We start from the raw sequence: 22,570 nt of genomic DNA on the forward strand, positions 1-22,570 counted from the left end.
AACCCTTTCTTTTATCCGATAGTTACTTTCATACTCTTAAGTAAGTCACTTATCTTTATTTTACTTGCTTTTTCCTTCAGGGTACTCCAAGCACGTATATTTAACATGATTCAACAATGGCTTTTGAAGACAGGCAATGAGATTAACAATGGTAACATGGAACTTCAGTGCCAAGTATGTACTTGTAGGAATTTGTTAGATTATTTTTTGCCTTGGCTGGGAGTTTTCTTCAAGGAAAAACCAAGTTATGCCTATCCAATTGAAGCAGGAGGTTGGGAGGGCAAAATGGGAACTTATATAATATAATTACTGAAATGATTTTCAGTGGATTTTTAAATGCGGTATGTTCCTGCCTTTGGAATGAAGTTTCAGAGATGATCAAAAGTTTTTGTGATCTAATTAATATCTTTACTCTTTACTCAGCATACCGAAAAAATTTTCCCTCAATAGCATTAATCATTTTAAGAATTTATGTTGGTGCCCTTGACTGGCTGAAGGGATGACAGAAACATGTTTCTAAGAAGAAAGACAAGATGCTACAGTACTGTTGGTCTACAGTTATTAGAAGAAATAGGGAATTGTCCTGCAGTTCTGAAGAACTAAACCTGTGGAATTCTTAACTAGCACAACATGAAATAATAATTTCCAAAGGATGTCTTAGTTTTTTACATTTACTGCCACTTCCTAGTCTTAATTATAATTTAAATTCATACAGGAATCTCTTATTATAAGTCAACTTAATATGCAAGTATTTGACCTTACAAAATTGATAAAATGAATTTAATTAATTTTAATATTGCTTAAATTGGGAATTTGAAAGGCAGAGATCAGCATGTTGTATGGGAATACTACTTATGAAGCATTATATCACAGTCTATGAGCATGTTGTGAACATAGAGACATCAAGAGTTGAGGAGCAAATATGTTAAGACTGGAAGTATGGATCCAGGGGATCCCCAGGCTTGGGAGAAATTTCTGTGACTTAGAACACAACCAAAATTAAGAAGAAAAAGGGTAAGAGAGTGCCTGTCACATAGTGGAACTCAATAAATATTTCTTGAATGAAGTAAGGAAGAACATTCCAGCATTGTTGATGTTTTATGGTGTTGCTACATTAACCCTTTCTTCGGTAAGTTTACCATTGGATACTCAGTTTACCATTGGGGGTTATCTCTGGGGAATCATATTCTCAATTTTTAAAATTGTGGAATTCAATTTTTATAATATAGGATTATTTAGAAAGTACCTTTATATACTTCTCATTTTTATATTTTATATACTTCTCTATTTTAACACTACAGCATTATAATATAGTTAAGCTGCCTAGAAAACTTGCAAGATTATACATTCCTCAAGGAACTGTGTGTATCTATATTAACTGGTATAAGTATTTAAAAATGGAAAAGTTTATCTTTTTTTAACCCACCATTCATTTTCCTTTCTGATCCATTTTCTTTCAGATTTTTTGGTTTTGTTTTGTTTTTTTCTTTATACCTTTACTCCATCTAATCTGTGCTGCTTGGCAGTCTAAAACAGTGATCTTCAAATATTTTTTATCGTGTATCTCTATCAGCAAAAAATCTTTGAACAAGTCATTTCTAACTTACTATTTCTAACTTACTTATGAGAATTTCTCTGTTAACCTTTTTGGTACATTATAAAATATAAACAAATAGTCAAAAGAGATGAAATGAATAATATTTAAAAATAATTTTTAGTAATGGTTTTAAAAAAACTGATGTGCTTGAACAGGCTTCATAATTTTTTTTACAATCACAGGTTAATACTTAGTGATAAAGCCATTTGAAGGTCTGCTCCTAAGTTCAGTTTACTTCGTTACTTGTTTTTAAGGACTGTCATTGCTGAAATAATAGCTCACAAAAGAACAATGCAAATTGAAGAAGCGCATTATTGGCAGTATTTATTAAATAATGCTCATTTTTCAATTCCATCAATCAGTTATGTAAAGATTTTTTAAAAATTGATCAGTAAAATTTTCCATCTACCATAATGTCAATCAGTTGTTCTTATAAACATTAGGCAATGTAGCATTTCTTTTTTCTAACAAAAGATCCCCAACCAATTGATACACTTTATTTGTAAGATTTTAAAAGAATTAGAAACATATTTCCAGATTTTCAAGTATATAAATTTGAGAGTTTTTAAAAGTGAGCTATGTATCATTTTCAGCAACAAAATCATACCAAGATGGAAATCCTTCCAACTCTCCATTTTCAAAATGACTGCTCCATAATGTAAATTTCTCTTACTCATTTGTTAAACATCAATTATATTTTGAAGGGACAAATTAAGTGTGATTTTTTTTTTTTATATCAGCTAGGAGATGGCTATGTTGCCACTTGCCATCCCTGAAAAGATTAGTAAATTTGAAACAAGCCGTTTTATAAAAAAACACTTCATCTTAAAGTTTCTCTTAAGAATTTTATATCAGAATCACAGTAAATCTCTGGTTTATTATAAAAATTATCATTTTCACTCTCCATCTAATTAAAGAGAATGATTCCATATCTTAGTGAAAGTAAAAGATATTCTGTGTTTATTTTGATTCTAATTTTAAATTCACCTATGACCTATTGCATGACCTTGATTCTACCATTTAATCTCTCTAATATAACTATGAAATGAAGATAACACATATTTGTGTTTATTTCACAGGGGAGGTTTAAGGATTTATTAATATTTTATGTAAGCGAAAATGAGTTATTTCAATGACAGTATCATCCAGGCCATTGGTATATGAAAGAACAATTTAGAGAATTAATTAATTCTCTAAGAAGAATTAATGTAATTGAGTAGCAGCAGGGGCTTAGTGGGGAAAATATCTTTGGCTTGTGAAAAGAAGGTCGTAGTTTTTTAAACTCTTTCTCAGGAAGAGTTACCCTTTTCCTGACGTGTTAATTCAGGTGTAAAAATACACTAATCAAGATTACTTTAGGGACTTCCCTGGTGGCACAGTGGTTAAGAATCCGCCTGCCAATGCAGGGGACATGAGTTCGATCCCTGGGCTGGGGAGATCCCACATGCCACAGAGCAACTAAGCCCATGAGCCACAACTACTGAGCCCGCATGCCACACCTACTGAAACTTGCACGCCTAGAGCCCGTGCTCCACAACAAGAGAAGCCACCGCAATGAGAAGCCCGCGCAACGTAGCAAAGAGTAGCCCCCGCTCGCCGCAACTGGAGAAAGCCTGTGCACAGCAATGAAGACCCAACACAGCCAAAAATAAATAAATAAAATAAAATAAATTTATTTTAAAAAAAAAGATTGCTTTAGGTCGTTTGTGGCCTTTTCTTTTGAGGCAGGAAGTTTGGGTTTTAGTACAAGGATAGACGACCAAGCTTCATTTTTATTCTTTAATTTAACAAACATTTATTAAGCACTTACTCCCTGCTAAGTACTGTGTGTGGTATTGAGGGATAAAATGATGGTCCATGCCTTAAAAAGACTCACAGACTAAATAAGGAGACAGATATGCAAACAATTACAATAGAGATATGTACAAAGTACTATAACAACATAGGATAAGGAGCAAATTAAGTCCAGTGAAAGTTAAAAAGTCTTCTCAAAGTAGATTATGTTTAAGTCAAGAAGAACACTTAGGAACTCACCAGAGAAAGGGACTAGACTACATAGGGCATTGAAGAGAATGGTTGACGTTTGCATTTCATAAAGCTTTTTGCATCTTATTTCTGGGACCCAGCCTCAGCAAACGCCATTTGCAAAGGTTCCCAAACTTTCTCTGTTCTCTGTGCCTAAGGGTACCCCAGTATTTTCACACTTCTAAGCCAAAAAATTACCACACAGTCCAATTTATTATTACATAGGTAGGTTCAAACAGCTTACTAAATATTTATGTCCTAAATATTAGTATAACTTTTGGAAAAATATTATAATACATGTTAAAATAGTTAAACAAGGAGACCATTGGACTGTAGCTTTAGTGCTTTTAGTAGCCTGTGTAAACAAACCAAAGCCAGAGTCGATGCACCAAAGCCAGAGTCGATGCACTCGAATCCAAGAAAACGAAACTCAAGAACAGCTAATTCTAAACAGTCCACTAGATCTTCTCGAATATGAAAAAATGAAACTCAAGAACAACTCTCATAACAGCCAGATAACTAAATTTTCCTAAATAAGGCAAACATTGAAATTACAGGCAATTAAATAATTGCTTTGCTTTGCTTAGTGTCTTCTCTGTAGAAATCTCTGTCCTAGCTCCCACCTACAGAGTGCCTCTAACCATTTTTGGGGTTTGGCACTGCCTGATTGGAATTGTTGTTTGCCCAAAGATATTTTGTAAAATTTAATGTGTCTCAGTTTAACTTCATTGAAAGAAAAACCCCTTTTATTAATTAATTAATCTTTAATTGAGGTATATTGACTTAAAATATTAGTTTCAGGTGTACAACATAGTGATTCGATATTTTTATACATTACAAAATGATCACCATGATAAATTCAGTTACCATTTGTCACCATACAAAGTGTTAACAATATTATTGACTATATTCTCTATGCTACACATTACATCCCCATGACTTATTTATTTCATGACTGGAAGTTTTTACTTCTTAATCTTCCTCACCTATTTCACTCATCTCCCCACCTCCACTTAAAAAATCCTTTTATTTTATTCTCATTTAATCAAAGTTACTTACTAATGGAATGTATATACTTTTGTACTGTAAAACCTCTCTAACCTTGAAATCAGATTGGACGTTGCCATCCTCACTTCCTGTCCCACCTTGATTTTCACACAGTAATTGTTTTTAATCATACAACCACCAATAAAACCAGCTTTCAAAGATATGGTGTCATCAAAAGTGATATAATGTATCTAAGGTTGAAACTGAATCATGTCAAATTCATGCTATGTCTGACAGGTGTCACATATCATTATTATCTCCCTCAAGAATTTTAAATCCCATGGCATCCTTGAGAGCTCACTGTGAAGCCCTGGAATGCCTTGGTGCACACTGGTGGGAACTTAACTGTGGCCTTAACTGGTTAATATGCTTGACCAAGCTAAAGAAGAGGGTAGTTTAATGTAGTATAGTGAGCAAAAGAAAGAAAGGTTACAGTAGTTGAGTAGTGATGATTTGATTTCATTAAGAATAATAGTGTTGTTGAAAATTGGACACAGGTATGATCAGTTCTGTTTTTATATGGTTTTTACTGTTTGATTTTAAATGGGTCATTTGTATTATAATCATTTTTTTAAACAGATGGATGAATTGCATATACCCATGATTCAATGGATGGTAAATTTGCTGATTTTAATGGTACCTGACTTTCCTGATCCAGATACTCTCATAAAGTTGGAGGAGGAAAGTGCTGAAAAACGTGACCTAGGAATTGCCAAGTTGGAGCTAGATGCGATTGCCCTGGCAAAAAAGTTGTCCCAATATTCCATCTATTTGAGCAGGTGAAACTATCTGGTTATTTTATTACTTCCCTTTTGAAGATTAAATGCGACATAAAAAAGAGGAGAAACTAATGCAACATTGTAAATCAACTATACTCTAATAAAAATTAAGGAAAAAAAAAAGCAGAGGAAAGGAGGGTAGTTAAGTAGCAGCAATAAAAGATTGTTTTAAAACCTTGAAAGAAATGCTAGTTCAGTTTTTAAACTAGCTTCAACACTGCCATGTTGGAATATGAGATTTTGGTGTTTTCTTAATGGCTTTAGAATTCCTTTGTAAACAATGTTAGCATAGGCAGGATGGGAAGTGTATATGTATGTGGGAGTGAGAATTAGTAAAAAAAACAAAACAAATCACTTACTTGCATAAATAAGTTGCATCTTGCATTTTTGCACCTACTGTGGGGGAGTAGGTATAATTTGCCTGTGTAATTCCATGCAAAGCTGAAGGTATACTTTTATATATATCACTAAACACCAACCAAAACATCTGTTAAAAAAACAAAAAAGTTAAAAAAAGCCTTATATCTGAAAAGCTAGAAGATTCCTGTCAAATGAAGATGTCTATAAAAATTGTAATTCATTAACTAGGAAGCATACTGTCACTATGATTACTTCAAATTCGGGAAGTAGCTTTTACAACCTAGCCAGTTTCCCCTTCATTTCCATTCAGTGTTACCAGTAGTCAAGAGTGACGGGAAGGGAGGGGAGGAAGAGGACAAGAGTGAGAAACTGAGCAAGAAACAAATTATTCTCTGGTCAGTCAGTAGCTTAATTATTATGGTAAACTTCTACTGTATCTGGACTTAGGAGAGGAACCAACAATAAAAAGGTCATGCTCTGTATGTGTGCTCTTTTTTTTTTTTCCAGTTGTTGCAAAGAGATGGTAACAGCTGTGGCTCCGAGTAAAGCAGGTCACTTAGAAAAAAATCCTACTAAGAAACTTAATGAACTGGATAAGATGAAGGTAATAACTCTGTATTCCCCTTACTTCTGTTTTGTTGTTTTAAGTAGACTTTTTAGGTTTAATTGATTTACAACAAACTGCACGTATTTAAATGTGCAATTTGATAATTTCTAAAATGTACATACACCTGTAAAATCACTATGATTAAAAAAGGCACATATCCAACAAACTCAAAGTTTCCTTGTACCCCTTTTTAATCTCTCCTTGCAGCCTCCTCCTGTCCCGAGACAATGTCTGATCTACTTTCTAACACCAAAGATTAGTTTTCATTTTATAAATGGAATCATATGGAATGTATACTTTATTTGACTTCTTTGACTAAGCATAATTATTTTGAGAATCACACATATTGTTGCTTTTATCAAAAGTTCATGCTTTTTAGTGCTGAGCAGTATTTCATTCTACAGATATACACAGTTTATTTATCAACCATTCTCTGTTGATGAACGTTTGAATTGTTTCCATTTTTTTATTATTACAAGCAAAGCTTCAATGCTTATCCTTGTACATATGCATTGCTTTCATTTGTCTTAAATAAGTGTCTAGAAATGGAATGGCTAAGTCATATGGCATGTATGTTTAGCTTCTTAAGAAACTCAAACTGTCTTCCAAAGTGGTTAAACCATTTTACATTCCTGCCAGCAGTGTGTGAGAGTTCCAGTTGCTTCACATCCTCATCAACACTTGATATGGTCAGTGATTTCAATTTTAGACATTCCAATAAGTGGGTAGTGGTATGCCATTGTGGTTTTAATTTGCATTTCCTTCATGATCAATGATGTTAAACATCTTTTCATGGGCTTATTTGTCATTACATCTCCTGTGGTGAAAGTTATATTTGAAAGTTGCTAAGAGGGTAGATCTTAAAAGTTCTCGTCACAAGAAAAAAAATTGTAGCTATATAAGGTAATGGATGTTAACTGAATTTGTTGTGGTAATCATTTTGCAATATGTACATATATCAAATCATTATGCTGTACATCTTAAACTTATGCAATGTTATACATCAATAATATCTCAATAAAAACTGGGAAAAATGCCTAAAAAAATGCAATTGCTTTATAATTTGGGTAGTGGATAATTGAGGTATTTAAACTATTACAAGTGAAATAAAATTAACTATTTATGGAAAAAAAGGTGAAATGTCTGCTCAAATCTTTGGCCATTTATTATTGGTTTGCTTGTTTCCTTATTATTGAATTTAAGAGTTCTTTATATATTCTTGATACAAGTCCTTTATCAGATATGTGATTTAGAAATATTTTCTCTCAGTCTGTGACTTGCCTTTTCTTCTCTTTTTTTTTTTTTTTTTTTTTGATTAATTAATTTTTTTTTTTTTTAGCCAATAGCCTTCAACTTAGTTTTTTTTTTTTTTTTTTTTAATAGCTACTTTATTTATTTATTTATTTATTTTTGGCTGTGTTGGGTCTTCGGTTCATGCGAGGGCTTTCTCTAGTTGCGGCAAGTGGGGGCCACTCTTCATCGCGGTGCGGGGACTGCTCTTCATCGCGGTGCGCGGGCCTTTCACTATCGCAGCCCCTCCCGTTGCGGGGCACAGGCTCCAGACGCGCAGGCTCAGCAGTTGTGGCTCACGGGCCCAGCTGCTCCGCGGCATGTGGGATCTTCCCAGACCAGGGCTCGAACCCGTGTCCCCTGCATTAGCAGGCAGATTCTCAACCACTGCGCCACCAGGGAAGCCCCGCCTTTTCTTCTCTTAATGTCTTTCAAAGAGGGGAACTTCTTAACTGTGATGAAGTTCAATCTATCATTTTTTTTCTTTTATGGGTCTTGCTTTTGATGTTGTATCTAAGAAAAATTTTGTATAGTAACATCATGAAGATTTTCTCCTAGAAGTATTACAGTTTTAGGTTTTGTATATTCAGATCTGTGACCCATTTTGAGTGACCCAGTTTTTTTCTTATCTGGTACCAGGTATAGGTTGAAGTTCAGTTTTTGGCATTTGGATATCCAATTGTTTTAGCACCATTTGTTGAAAAGACTATCCTTTCTCTATTAAGATGTCTTTTCATCTTTGTTGAAAATCTATTGACCGTATACATGTGCGTATTATTCTGGACATTCTATTATGTTCTGTTGATCTTTCTGTCAACATTGTCACCATTATCAAACTGTCTTGATTACTGTAGTTTTAAAATAAGTTTTGAGATTAGGTAATGTAAATCCTCCAAATTTTTTCTTTTTCAAGTTTGACCAGGCTATTCTAGGTCCTTTGCTTTCCATATTTAAAGTTTTTAGAATTAGCTTATCAATTTTTCAAAAAAAGCCTATTGGGATTTTTATTATGATTACATTTTATCTATTGATCAATTTGTGGAGAATTGACATCTTAACAGTATTGAGTCTTTGGGTCTGCGAACATGGTATATTTCTTCATTTACTTAAGTCCTTCTTTATTTCTTTCAACAAAATTTTGTAGTTTCAGTGAACAGGTCTTACATATCTTTTGTAAGATTTGTCCCTATGTATTTCTTATTTTGGTACTGTTACAAATTATATTCTTCTGTAATTTCAATTTCTGATTATTCTTTGCTAACACAGAATTATCATTGATTTTTAAAACATTTTAATTTTATTGGAGTATAGTTGATTTACAATGTTGTCTGAGTTTCAGGTGTACAGCAAAGTGATTCAGTTATACATATACATGTATTCATTCTTTTTTAGATTTCTTTTTTCTTATAGGTTATCACAGAATATTGAGTAGAGTTCCCAGTGCTATATAGCATGTCCTTGTTGGTTATCTATCTATCTATAAAGTAGTTTGTGTATGTTCATCCCAAGCTCCTGATTTATCCTTCCCCCCAAATTTCCCCTTTGGTAACCATAAGTTTGTTTTCGATATCTGTAAGACTGTTTCTGTTTTATAAATAAGTTCATTTGTATCATTTTTTAAAAATCAGGTTCTACAATGAGTGACATCATATGATATTTGTCTTTCTCTGTCTGACTTACTTCACTTAGTATAATACTCTCTAGGTCCATCCATGTTCCTGCAAATGGCATTATTTTATTCTTTTTTATGGCCGAGTAATAGTCCATTGTACATATGTACCACATCTTCTTTATCCATTCCTGTGTCGATGAACATTTAGGTTGCTTCCATGTCTTGGCTGTTGTAAATAGTGCTGCAATGAAGGTTGTATCATTGACTTTTTTTTTCTTTAAAGCTTCCTTTTTTTTTTTTTCACAACTCACACACACACACTGTATTTTATTTTTACAAGAGATAAAGAAGCTGACACCAAGCATTGTAAATGGATGACCACAACAAAAGCAACAATGATTGCAATTACCAAACACGAAACACACTCATACTATGTCATAACATTGACATTCAGTCCAGTAATCCTCCACTGTAACAGCTCCTTTACTTTGCAGTGAAAATTGATTTGCATATTTTTTACCTCTGAGTCCTTGTGGGATTTTTTTTTTTATTCAAACAGAAAGTCACAAAAATTATAATCATCCTCATCAGTTCACTCAGTCCCATGTAATTAATTTTTTTTTCATCTTGATCTTTTGTTAGCACTTTTATGAATTCATCAGTTTTCCATTAGAGTTCTGAAAATGCTTATTCATTCAGTTCAGCAGTATAGTCAGTTACCAGAAACCTGTACTTGTCAGAGTCTTTTCCATGAATTCCTTGAAGATGAAACCCTTTTATAGGAACATTTTTGCGAAAGCATCAGAGTACACCCAGAACTGTCTGTAAATGACAAAAGACTTAAAAATGACCATGGTTAAAGATTTGATGAAAGTTCATAATAATGCAATTGACAAGGAAATTTAGTTATTTCTGAGATATACATTTTAAACTAATAACTAGAATTATGACTTATAACGTTATACCAGAACATATAAGATTTTAAGAAATTTCATGTAATGTCTGAAACATTTATATTAACATATTTCCATACAAATACCCAAAGAAAGTTTAGTATTAGTTGTTGTTTTTTTTGTTTCTTTGTTTTTTTATACTGCAGGTTGTTATTAGTCATCAATTTTATACACATCAGTGTATCAGTGTATACATGTCAATCCCAGTCGCCCAATTCAGCACACCACCATCCCCACCCCACCGTGGTTTTCCCCCCTTGGTGTCCATACGTTTGTTCTCTACATCTGTGTCTCAATTTCTGCCCTGCAAACCGGTTCATCTGTACCATTTTTCTAGGTTCCACATACATGCATTAGTATACAATATTTGTTTTTCTCTTTCTGACTTACTTCACTCTGTATGACAGTCTCTACATCCATCCACGTCTCAACAAATGACTCAATTTCATTCCTTTTTATGGCTGAGTAGTATTCCATTGTATATATGTACCACACTTCTTTATCCATTTGTCTGTCGATGGGCATTTAGGTTGCTTCCATGACCTGGCTATTGTAAATAGTGCTGCAATGAACATTCGGGTGCATGTGTCTTTTTGAATTACGGTTTTCTCTGGGTATATGCCCAGTAGTGGGATTGCTGGGTCATATGGTAATTCTATTTTTAGTTCTTTAAGGAACTTCCATACTGTTCTCCATAATGGCTGTATCAATTTACATTCCCAGCAACAGTGCAAGAGGGTTCCCTTTTCTCCACACCCTCTCCAGCATTTGTTGTTTGTAGATTTTCTAATGATGCCCATTCTAACTGGTGTGAGGTGATACCTCATTGTAGTTTTGATTTGCATTTTTCTAATAATTAGTGATGTTGAGCAGCTTTTCATGTGCTTCTTGGCCATCTGTATGTTTTCTTTGGAGAAATGTCTATTTAGGTCTTCTGCCCATTTTTGGATTGGGTTGTTTTTTTAATATTGAGCTGCATGAGCTGTTTATATATTTCGGAGATTAATCCTTTGTCCGATGATTCATTTGCAAATATTTTTTCCCATTCTGAGGGCTGTCTTTTCGTCATGTTTATGGTTTCCTTTGCTGTGCAAAAGCTTTTAAATTTCATTAGGTCCCATTTGTTTATTTTTGTTTTTATTTCCATTACTCTAGGAGGTGGATCAAAAAAGATCTTGCTGTGATTTATGTCAAAGAGTGTTCTTCCTATGTTTTCCTCTAAGAGTTTTATAGTGCCTGGTCTTACATTTAGGTCTCTAATCCATTTTGAGTTTATTTTTGTGTATGGTGTTAAGAAGTGTTCTAATTTCATTCTTTTACATGAAGCTGTCCAGTTTTCCCAGCACCACTTATTGAAGAGACTGTCTTTTCTCCATTGTATATCCTTGCCTCCTTTGTCATAGATTAGTTGACCATAGGTGCATGGGTTTATCTCTGGGCTTTCTATCCTGTTCGATTGATCTATATATCTGTTTTTGTGCCACTACCATACTGTCTTGATTACTGTAGCTTTGTAGTATAGTCTGAACTCTGGGAGCCTGACTCCTCCAGCTCCGTTTTTCTTTCTCAAGACTGCTTTGGCTATTCGGGGTCTTTTGTGTCTCCATACAAAGTTTAAGATTTTTTGTTCTAGTTCTGTTTAAAATGCCATTGGTAATTTGATAGGGATTGCATTGAATCTGTAGATTGCTTTGGGTAGTATACTCATTTTCACAATATTGATTCTTCCAATCCAAGAACGTGGTATATCTCTCCATCTATTGGTATCATCTTACTTTCTTTCATCAGTGTCTTATAGTTTTCTGCATACAGGTCTTTTGTCTCCCTAGGTAGGTTTATTCCTAGGTGTTTTATTCTTTTTGTTGCAGTGGTAAATGGGAGTGTTTCCTTAACTTCTCTTTCAGATTTTTCATCATTAGTGTATAGGAATGCAAGAGATTTCTGTGCATTAATTTTGTATCCTACAACTTTACCAAATTCATTGATTAGCCCTAGTAGTTTTCTGGTGGCATCTTTAGGATTCTCTATGTATAGTATCATGTCATCTGCAAACAGTGACAGTTTTACTTCTTCTTTTCCAATTTGTATTCGTTTTATTTCTTTTTCTTCTCTGATTGCTATGGCTAGGACTTCCAAAACTATGTTCAATAATAGTGGTGAGAGTGGACATCCTTGTCTTGTTCCTCATCTTAGAGGAAAAGCTTTCAGTTTTTCACCATTGAGAATGATGTTTGCTGTGGGTTTGTCATATATGGCCTTTATTATGTTGAAGTAGGTTCCCTCTCTGCCCACTTTCTGGAGAGTTTTTATCATAAATGGGTGTTGAATTTTGTCAAAAGCTTTTTCTGCATCTATTGAGATGATCATATGGTTTTTATTCTTCAATTTGTTAATATGGTGTATCACATTGATTGATTTGCGTATATTGAAGAATCCTTGCATCTCTGGGTTAAATCCCACTTGATCGTGGTGTATGATCCTTTTAATGTGTTGTTGGATTCTGTTTGCTAGTATTTTGTTGAGGATTTTTGCATCTATATTCATCAGTGATATTGGTCTGTAATTTTCTTTTTTTGTAGTATCTTTGTCTGGTTTTGGTATCAGGATGATGGTGGCCTCGTAGAATGAGTTTGGGAGTGTTCCTTCCTCTGCAATTTTTTGGAAGAGTTTGAGAAGGATGGGTGTTAGCTCTTCTCTGAATGTTTGATAGAATTCACCTGTGAAGCCATCTGGTCCTGGATTTTGTTTGTTGGGAGATTTTTTTTTAAATAAATTGATTTATTATTTATTTATTTTTGGCTGTGTTGGGTCTTCGTTTCTGTGCGAGGGCTTTCTCTAGTTGTGGCGAGCGGGGGCCACTCTTCATCGTGGTGCGCGGGCCTCTCACTGTCGCGGCCTTTCGTTGCGGAGCACAGGCTCCAGACGCGCAGGCTCAGTAGTTGTGGCTCACGGGCCTAGCTGCTCCACGGCATGTGGGATCTTCCCAGACCAGGGCTTGAACCCGTGTCCCCTGCATTGGCAGGCAGATTCTCAACCACTGCACCACCAGGGAAACCCTGTTGGGAGATTTTTAATCACAGTTTCAATTTCATTACTTGTGATTGGTCTGTTCATAGTTTCTGTTTCTTCCTGGTTCAGTCTTCAAGGTTATACCTTTCTAAGAATTTGTCCATTTCTTCCAGGTTGTCCATTTTATTGGCATAGAGTTACTTGTAGTAGTCTCTTAGGATGCTTTGTATTTCTGCGGTGTCTGTTGTAACTTCTCGTTTTTCATTTCTAATTTTATTGATTTGAGTCCTCTCCCTCTTTTTCTTGATGAGTCTGGCTAATGGTTTATCAATTTTGTTTATCTTCTCAAAGAACCAGCTTTTAGTTTTATTGATCTTTGCTATTGTTTTCTTTGTTTCTATTTCATTTATTTCTGCTCTGATCTTTATGATTTCTTTCCTTCTGCTAACTTTGGGTTTTGTTTGTTCTTCTTTCTCTAGTTCCTTTAGGTGTAACATTAGATTGTTTATTTGAGATTTTTCTTGTTTCTTGAGGTAGGCTTGTATAGCTATAAACTTCCCTCTTAGCACTGCTTTTGCTGCATCCCAAAGGTATTGGATTGTCGTGTTTTCATTGTCATTTGTCTCTGGGTATTTTTTGATTTCCTCTTTGATTTCTTCAGTGATCTCTTGGTTATTTAGTAACGTATTGTTTAGCCTCCATGTGTTTGTCTTTTTTACGTTTTTTCCCCTGTAACTCATTTCTAATCTCTTAGTGTTTTGGTCAGAAAAGATGCTAGATATGATTTCAGTTTTCTTAAATTTACTGAGGCTTGATTTGTGACCCAAGATGTGATCTATCCTGGAGAATGTTCCATGCGCACTTGAGAAGAAAGTGTAATCTGCTGTTTTTGGATGGAATGTCCTATAAATATCAATTAAATCTATCTGGTCTATTGTGTCATTTAAAGCTTGTGTTTCCTTATTAATTTTCTGTTTGGATGATCTGTCCATTGGTGTAAGTGAGGTGTTAAAGTGCCCCACTATTATTGTGTTACTGTCGATTTCCTCTTTTACAGCTCTTAGCAGTTGCCTTATGTATTGAGGTGCTCCTATGTTGGGTGCATATATATTTATAATTGTTATATCTTCTTCTTGGATTGATCCCTTGATCATTATATAGTGTCCTTCCTTGTCTCTTGTAACATTCTTTATTTTAAAGTCTATTTTATCTGATACGAGTATTGCTACTCCAGCTTTCTTTTGATTTCCATTTGCATGGAATATCTTTTTCCATCCCCTCCCCTCAGTCTGTATGTATCCCTAGGTCTGAAGTGGATCTCTTGTAGACAGCATATATATGGGTCTTGTTTTTGTATCCATTCAGCAAGCCTATGTCTTTTGGTTGGAGCATTTAATCCATTCACGTTCAAGGTAATTATCAATATGTGTGTCCCTATTACCATTTTCTTAATTGTTTTGGGTTTGTCTTTGTAGGTCCTTTTCTTCTCTTGTGTTTCCCACTTAGAGAAGTTCCTTTAGCATTTGTTGTAGAGCTGGTTTGGTGGTGCTGAATTCTCTTAGCTTTTGCTTGTCTGTAAAGCTTTTGATTTATCCATCAAATCTGAATGAGATCCTTGCTGGGTAGAGTAATCTTGGTTGTAGGTTCTTCCCTTTCATCACTTTAAGTATATCATGCCACTCCCTTCTGGCTTGTAGAGTTTCTGCTGAGAAATCCGCTGTTAACCTTATGTGAGTTCCCTTGTATGTTATTTGTCATTTTTCCCTTACTGCTTTCAATAATTTTTCTTTGTCTTTAATTTTTGCCAATTTGATTACTATGTGTCTTGGTGTGTTTCTCCTTGGGTTTATCCTGTATGGGACCCTCTATGCTTCCTGGACTTGGGTGACTATTTCCTTTCCCATGTTAGGGACGTTTTCGACTATAATCTCTTCAAGTATTTTCTCGGGTCCTTTCTCTCTCTCTTCTCCTTCTGGGACCCCTATAATACAAATGTTGTTGCATTTAATGTTGTCCCAGAGGCCTCTTAGGCTGTCTTCATTTCTTTTCATTCTTTTTTCTTTATTCTGTTCCACATCAGTGAATTCCACCATTCTGTCTTCCAGGTCACTTATCCATTTTTCTGCCTCAGTTATTCTGCTAATGATTGCTTCTAGTGTATTTTTCGTTTCAGTTATTGTATTGTTCATCTCTGTTTGATTGTTCTTTAATTCTTCTAAATCTTTGTTAAACATTTCTTGCATCTTCTCGATCTTTGCCTCCATTCTTTTTCCGAGGTCCTGGATCATCTTCACTATCATTATTCTGAATTCTTTTTCTGGAAGATTGCCTATCTCCATTTCATTTAGTTGTTTTTCTTGGGTTTTATCTTGTTCCTTCATCTGGTACATAACCCTCTGCCTTTTCATCTTGTCTATCTTTCTGTGAATGTGGTTTTTGTTCCACAGGCTGCAGGATTGTAGTTCTATTATCTGTTCTTGAGTGACCTCATTAACTATGGTCTTGTAATGAATTTGTAATTTCATCTCATTTGTCTAATTTATTGACATAGAGTTGCTCACAATATTCTCCCATTATCCTTTTAATAATTATAGGATGTCCACTCTTTTGTTCCTGTTATTGAATACTTGTGTCTTTTCTATTTTTGTCCTCATCAGTCTATAAAAAGATTTATCAATTTTCTTGATTTCAACAACCCAACTTTTTTTTTTTTTTGGCTTCATTGCATCTTCATTGCTGCACATGGGCTTTCTCTAGTTGCAGTGAGCGGGGGCTACTCTTCGTTGTGGTGCGCAGGCTTCTCATTGTGGTGGCTTCTCTTGTTGTGGAGCAGGGGCTCTAGGTGCACGGGCTTCAGTAGTTGTGGCACGTGGGCTCAGTAGTTGTGGCTTGTGGGCTCTAGATCGCAGGCTCAGTACTCGTGGTGCATGGGCTTAGTTGCTCCGCGGCATGTTGGATCTTCCTGGACCAGGGCTCAACCCGGTGTCGCCTGCATTGGCAGGTGGATTCTTAACCACTGCACCACCAGAGAAGCCCAACAACCCAGCTTTTTGTTTCACTAATTTTTCTCTAGTTTTCTGTTTCCTTGATTTCCACTGTGCTCATTATTATTTCCTTTTTTTCTACTTACTTTGCGTTTAATTTGCTCTTCTTTTTCTAGTTTCATGAGGTATAGCTGAGCTTATGATTTTGAGACCTGCCCATAAACAGTGGAATGGATAAATATATTATGGTGTATCAGGACTGGTATATAGAATGCAGGCAATTTTCTATTCTTTGGCCTGTATGATATTTAAATGACTGTTATCATTAAATTCTACATATATATTTTATATTCTTCTGTATATGTAATAGATCTCACCATTTTAAAAAAGTGGATTATAAAAAATTTTTAAGTGTAATATCTTACTAATAAATTTTAAAGTATCTAGGAGATGGAGACTTTTCTAGGAAAATATAAAGTAACATTAACTTTAGAAGGAAAAAACTGGCCAATTTTCAGAGAAGAAATTGATGCCTTTGTAAAAAACAGACATAATACCTCAAAATTTTGCCTGGACTCCATAGATAAGTGAGTTCAGACTTTCAAGGAGCAGGTAATCCCCATGCTATATAAGCAGTTTAAGAATATAGGTAATGACTGAAAGTGTTCCCAGTTTATTTCATATAGCTGGCAAAGTTTTTTTAGCCCCAGTAAATATAAGAGAAATCAACTTCATAACTATAGATGCTGAATCCAAATTTTAAAATAGCAATTCCATTCAGTAGAAAATTAAAATAATAAAACACTATGAATAACTAGGGTACATATCAGAGGAGTAAGAATATTTTACTATGTGAAAATGTGTTCTTTTAGGTATATTTCACTTCTCATCCAGGAACTGAAATGTCTCAGTTTTAGTTTTGTTTCTGGGAAGACCTCAGAGGTATTGTTTATAGCAGACTGCTGTGCCTCTGAAGTGAACAGTCTATTGGAGCTTGTAGCCCTTACTGTGCATCTGGAAATGTGCTCACATCTTCTCAGGCCTGCTGCTGCCCACCCCAGATGTGGTGGATATCCTGGTTTTGGTAGACTGGATCTGCCGTAGATGGTAATGGGGACTCACTGGCCTGTTCCATAATACACCTTAGTCCTCATTTACTTGAATGGGGATAGATCTATGTGGTGAGACCATGTTTTCAGATAAGGACAGTTTTAGAATGAGGATTCAGGGTGCTTTGTGGTGTATCTCCCCATTAAAGTTAAAGCTATAGCAACACGGGGGGACATTATTGTGAGGGACGCTTCCTAAGGGAATCTTGGGGACTTATATAAAGCCATCCAGGGAATTCCCTGGCAGTCCAGTGGTTAGGACTCAGTGTTCTTACCACTGGGGCCCCAGTTTATATCCCTGGTCAGGAAACTAAGATCCTATAAGCTGCGGGCATGGCCAAAAAAAAAAAAAGAAGCCATCCATATTAGGAGATTTTGTGAGAGCTTTTTGCAGTGGGCCATTCATTGCCTGTTCCACCCCAGGCCCTGACCGGAGGTCCATGACCTGACCATCTCTGAGAAACCTACACTTCCCACCAGGCTAATTAGGTCTTCTATTAAGCTGTTTCCCATTTACTAACCCTTTGCTAGCAATTTCAGATTAATAAACTAGGGAAGTGTTATCAGAGGATGCTGAGGATCTGCTCTTGCACCAGAAGTAACACTCTAATTGGTCCCATTCTCAGGCCTTTTTTCCTACCAAATGAATATGTCCTCTCTTTAAGCCTGAGCCTGAGGCCTTTCAAGGGTACATCAAACTATTTTATGGCTCAACAGGCCACACATCTGCCCTGGGAGTGCCTCAGTACTCTTTATTTTAAAAAAAAATTAATGGTTAGTTCCTCTTTCATTAGGGCTATCTTCATTTCAAAGTCATCCCCATCCTGACTACTGTCTTCCCCTGGTCTCCTGAACAACCTGTGTGGTATGTGAATCCTTATGACATCAGACTCTGGGACTTGTATGGCCTTATCTGTATCCCACATGCTGTGTGGCTTGTGTCACACCCAGCTACATTCCAGCACCTGAAGAAGAACATCTTGTGAACATACTGGACTGATATTTGAATGACATTAGTGATGGTTTCCCACAACCTAATATTTCTTGGGCTCCTTTCTGATAAATGAGAGTTGCATGATGCTGGACCGGGCTATGGAGTGGAAGACGTTTTGAGTAAGCATCCTTTGGAGCTTGATCACTCTTACTGATGGTTCTTACTCCACTATTCCATAATAACCACCTAGATAAATTACTTCCTCATGAAGTCCTGGGGATTATCTAGTTCCCTAAGACTATCAAGGCAGTCCAGTAACTAATGACCCTATTTAGCTCCCACCTGATTCTGGCATATTCAATCTGACCTCATACAGCTGTGCTTCAGTTAAATGCTGGAGATCGTTTTCCAAGAGGACTCAGTTCTTGGGATCCTTACCCCTGTGCCTATTTCTGAAAGAAGTTGATCTCAGTGCATACCAGCTGCTTCACTTGGGAATGAGGATTGCTTGTTTTCATTTGAGGTTTAGAAGCACTATGTCAAATAGTCCTGGCATCCGGTGACAGTACACTGGGTCTGCTACAGCCGAACCAGCTGCTGAAAACCTAGAAGAAACTTAGTCCCCAATAAGCTGGATAGATGTCTTTTTTCAAGTGCTTTAGGTTGATCATCTATAATGTGCCAGGTGTCTAGATTTAGAGTCACTGATGCCCTGAAGTTTGGTCATAATCTGAGCAAACAGCAGACTACCTGGAAGGGTTTCTGAGATAACTTCATCAGGCCAAGACTGGTAAAAGACACACATTGACCAGCACCTGATAGTGCTGAGAACATGTGGGAAGGAAAAATCCCTTCTCAATGCCAAAGAAATACCTACCGTGATGGAAATGAGAAGACTTCTATCTGGTGCCCTCCAAACTGACTTCTGGCTGCAATTGACTCTCTCCATGCCATTCTTTCCCGTCTCTGCCCTGTGTAATCTATCAAGACCCTGCCATCCACCTTGGGCTACAGTAACCTCCTTTATGTTGCCCAAGATACTACTGCCAGTTTCAGGATTTGGCCCTCCAGCAGGAGTATGACTTTGAAGAGTGGTGCTGGGGAGTTGCCTCTTTCAGTGTTGCAGCAGGTAAATTCAGGGATCTCAGCTTTCCTGACCTTTTGGGGGGACCTGGAGATGATGGATTCTTTTTTTTTTTTTTTTTTTTTGATGTGGACCATTTTTAGACAGTTTTTTAAAAATTTATTTGTTTATTTATTTATCTATCTTGGCTGCACCGGGTCTTAGTTGTGGCATGCGGTATCTTTAGTTGCAGCATGTGGTATCTTTTCTCAGTTGCAGCATGCGGACTTCTTAGTTGTGGCTTGTGAACTCTTAGTTGCGGCATGCATGTGGGATCTGGTTCCCCGACCAGGGATTGGACCCAGGCCCCCTGCATTGGGAGCTTGGAGTCTTACCTGCAGGACCACCAAAGATGTCCTGATGGATTCTTGATAGCTACATTACCACCGTAGTCTCATCCCTTATAAAAGACTATCCCTGTAGCCTTTTGTTCTCCTGTTTTTGATCCACTACAATAGGCTTAACATTTAGGACCATCCCTTCTTAAATCCTCCTTCACCCCAGACATGAATTTTAGTCTTTTTACTTCACACAGGAAGCATTTATTAACACAGCCCTGAATCAGACATTATCAGAATTAGAGTATTGATGGAAGGAGATCCACGTGTATTGATTGGCAACCAAGCTGTCCTCGTCTATAGCTGGTCAAAGGTGATGTTGGAGGTTTTGAAGGAAAACTTGTTTACCTCTATGAAAAACTTGCTTGACTCTATAGATTACCATGAAACTTTTATCAAAAGGCTCCCACTGATATTTTCCCCATCAGAAGTCCTATGGTAGTATTTTCAATGTCTCAGAAGTTTATAAGAAAATGACTAGGATCTGCTTCATAGAATGCAAATACAGCTGAGAATAGTTTAATTATTTCTCATGGATGGTAAGTTAACTCTGAAGAGCTAAGTTTTTTAAATGTAATTACTGTTTTCAAAATTAACAAATGCTTTTGTTCTAGGTACGATAAAGTTAAAATATGCATCAAATTTTGTAGTTGGAAGGATCTTTAGGAGCAGTGGTATGATGCAGGCTCATGCTGGCTTACAAGAGCTGACCGTGCAGACCTCTTCCCAACTCCACATTCAGTGATAACATACTGAATTAATGAATACCATTGAAATTGCCATAGTGGGAGTATATACTATGGAAATCAACAAATGCTACAAATTAGGGAATCCCCCCACCCCCACTGCCAGTGAATGTTTTTACCAGCTCCCCAGTGCATAGGGGTCATCTAGAGTAAACCAACAACCTCATTTGTTTTTAATAGATGAAGACTATTAAGAGTTTACTCAAGAAGTCACAACCAATTAGGGGAACTTAGGACTAGAACCTAATACTTTCATCTCCCTTGTTTGACCCTCTTTTCTGATATGCAGTAAGACATCAACCTAACCCCCTGAATGCAGAATTTAAACTTATCAGTGACATTAACAGAGCTGTGGTAAACTTATTTTACCTATAGAGGCTTCCATTCCTTATCCATAACACAAGGGTTTGGATTTAATTTTTTAAATTTTTTGGCTCTGACATTTCACAGTAATTCCACAATTAAAAATAAGTCTAATCATGGGGAAAATGTGAGACGTATTACTGCTTTTTATGGGTTATTTTAAGGACCTAAAGTGGGTGTGAGTAAACAGATCACCTTCCCCAGAGGAAATAATGTTTCCTAGTTCCCTCTGCTTTTTCTCACTAATAAGGAATAATACATTTTTTAAACATTGAAACCAGGTCTTAGCTGTTAGAAGATCTTGGTAAAGTAAATGTAGTTTTTCTATTCTCTTTTCAGGGATGAGACCTGCTATGGTGAAATCCTGTATCTCAATAGATAAGGGGTGAGCACCTTTTCCAAAAAAGTGCTTCAACTCTTTACTCATTCACTTTATTGGGGGCAGGGGAAATAATATTTTTGTAGTGGTTAAGAGCCCTGGCTACCTGGATTAGAATTGAAGCACAGTGCATAAATGTAGTATATGTGACCTTGAGCGAGATATTTAACTGCTCTGTTCCTCAGTTTCCTCATCTTAAAAAATGAGGATAGTAATAGTCTCATAATGAGGATCAAATGAGTTGATAATGCACAATACTTAGAACAGAGTCTGGCATATAATTAAGTGCAATGTAAGTGTTTGCTGTTGTTATTGTTATACAATTATAGTTGACCCTGGTCAGTTGCATAATATTTATTGAGACAAACCATTAGGCCTTAGTAAATCCAAGAATCTTTCTGCATCTAGTTTTATAGCACTTCACTACTTGTCCCATTTCAACCCAGATCCCAAACCCTGTCAATAAGAGGTGATATGATTTAGGTCTATATTAATAGAAAATCACTTCTGCACAAATCTTTGAACTGAACTGATACAAAGTTAATTGAATGGAGTTATATTTAGAGGAATTGTTCTTAGCAGTTCCTCAGTAGGAGTGAGTGAATAAATGAGTTGGTGTAATATGATTTTTTCTGCTTAGTGATTATCTTTTATCTCTTTTCAGAGAGAATGTTATGAGTGGATCACCACATGCGCTCACCTCCTTTCTGGCCTCAGAGGCAGGAAAATAAAGTTACTGACACGTGAAGAAAAATGGCACCTACTTGGAGAAGAGGTATTTGCCATGTGTTAGCACTGGTCATTATTCATGCTCGTTCAGTATTTCAATAGATAAGGGTACTGCGACTTTTTCCAGTCAATGTTTTGAATCCTCATTCATTTACTCTATCAGAAGAGAATTTTGGTTGTGACCAAGAGCATTGGCAACTCTTTTCCCTTCTAAAGGAGAGAATCATCACCCAAACGTCTCTCCTCACTTTCTTGGAGGGTGATTTTGCCTCCTACTTTATGGAGGAAAGGATGGCTTTCAGAGGGGAGTTACCTGCCACTTCCTGAGTCATAGCCTCAGACTTCTCTGCTTCTGCACGCACCCTCCCTCCTCCCTTCCCACTGAAGTCTCAGTCTTCCCATCCAAGGTTATTTCTTCCTTTGTGTACTTAATCCCATGCACATTTTCTTCTTTCTTTTGTATCTTTAATGCCTTCCTCTCTATAAACATGGTCTCTCTCCCATCTGAAAAAATACGCCCCTTGATTTTGTCTCTTTCTTTACTACTTCTTTCCCTCCTTCCTATCACAATCACTTTTCTTAAAAC

The 22,570-nt window shown here is 36.2% G+C and overlaps 1 protein-coding gene across 7 annotated transcripts in view; it reads left to right on the forward strand.

Annotated features, from left to right (window-relative positions):
* Positions 1-22,570, forward strand: part of AXDND1 (axonemal dynein light chain domain containing 1) — an 83,169-nt gene that overhangs the window by 42,242 nt on the left and 18,357 nt on the right. For all 7 annotated transcript variants that reach the window (XM_057531237.1, XM_057531241.1, XM_007188218.2 and 4 more), the window contains 4 exons: positions 81-174; positions 5,249-5,448; positions 6,316-6,412; positions 21,920-22,030. In XM_057531237.1, the coding sequence (XP_057387220.1) occupies positions 81-174; positions 5,249-5,448; positions 6,316-6,412; positions 21,920-22,030 (502 nt within the window). The remainder of the gene's footprint in view (positions 1-80; positions 175-5,248; positions 5,449-6,315; positions 6,413-21,919; positions 22,031-22,570) is intronic.

Source organism: Balaenoptera acutorostrata, chromosome 1, assembly GCF_949987535.1.
Source record: "Balaenoptera acutorostrata chromosome 1, mBalAcu1.1, whole genome shotgun sequence".
In the NCBI taxonomy this organism is placed as follows: Eukaryota; Metazoa; Chordata; class Mammalia; order Artiodactyla; family Balaenopteridae; genus Balaenoptera; species Balaenoptera acutorostrata.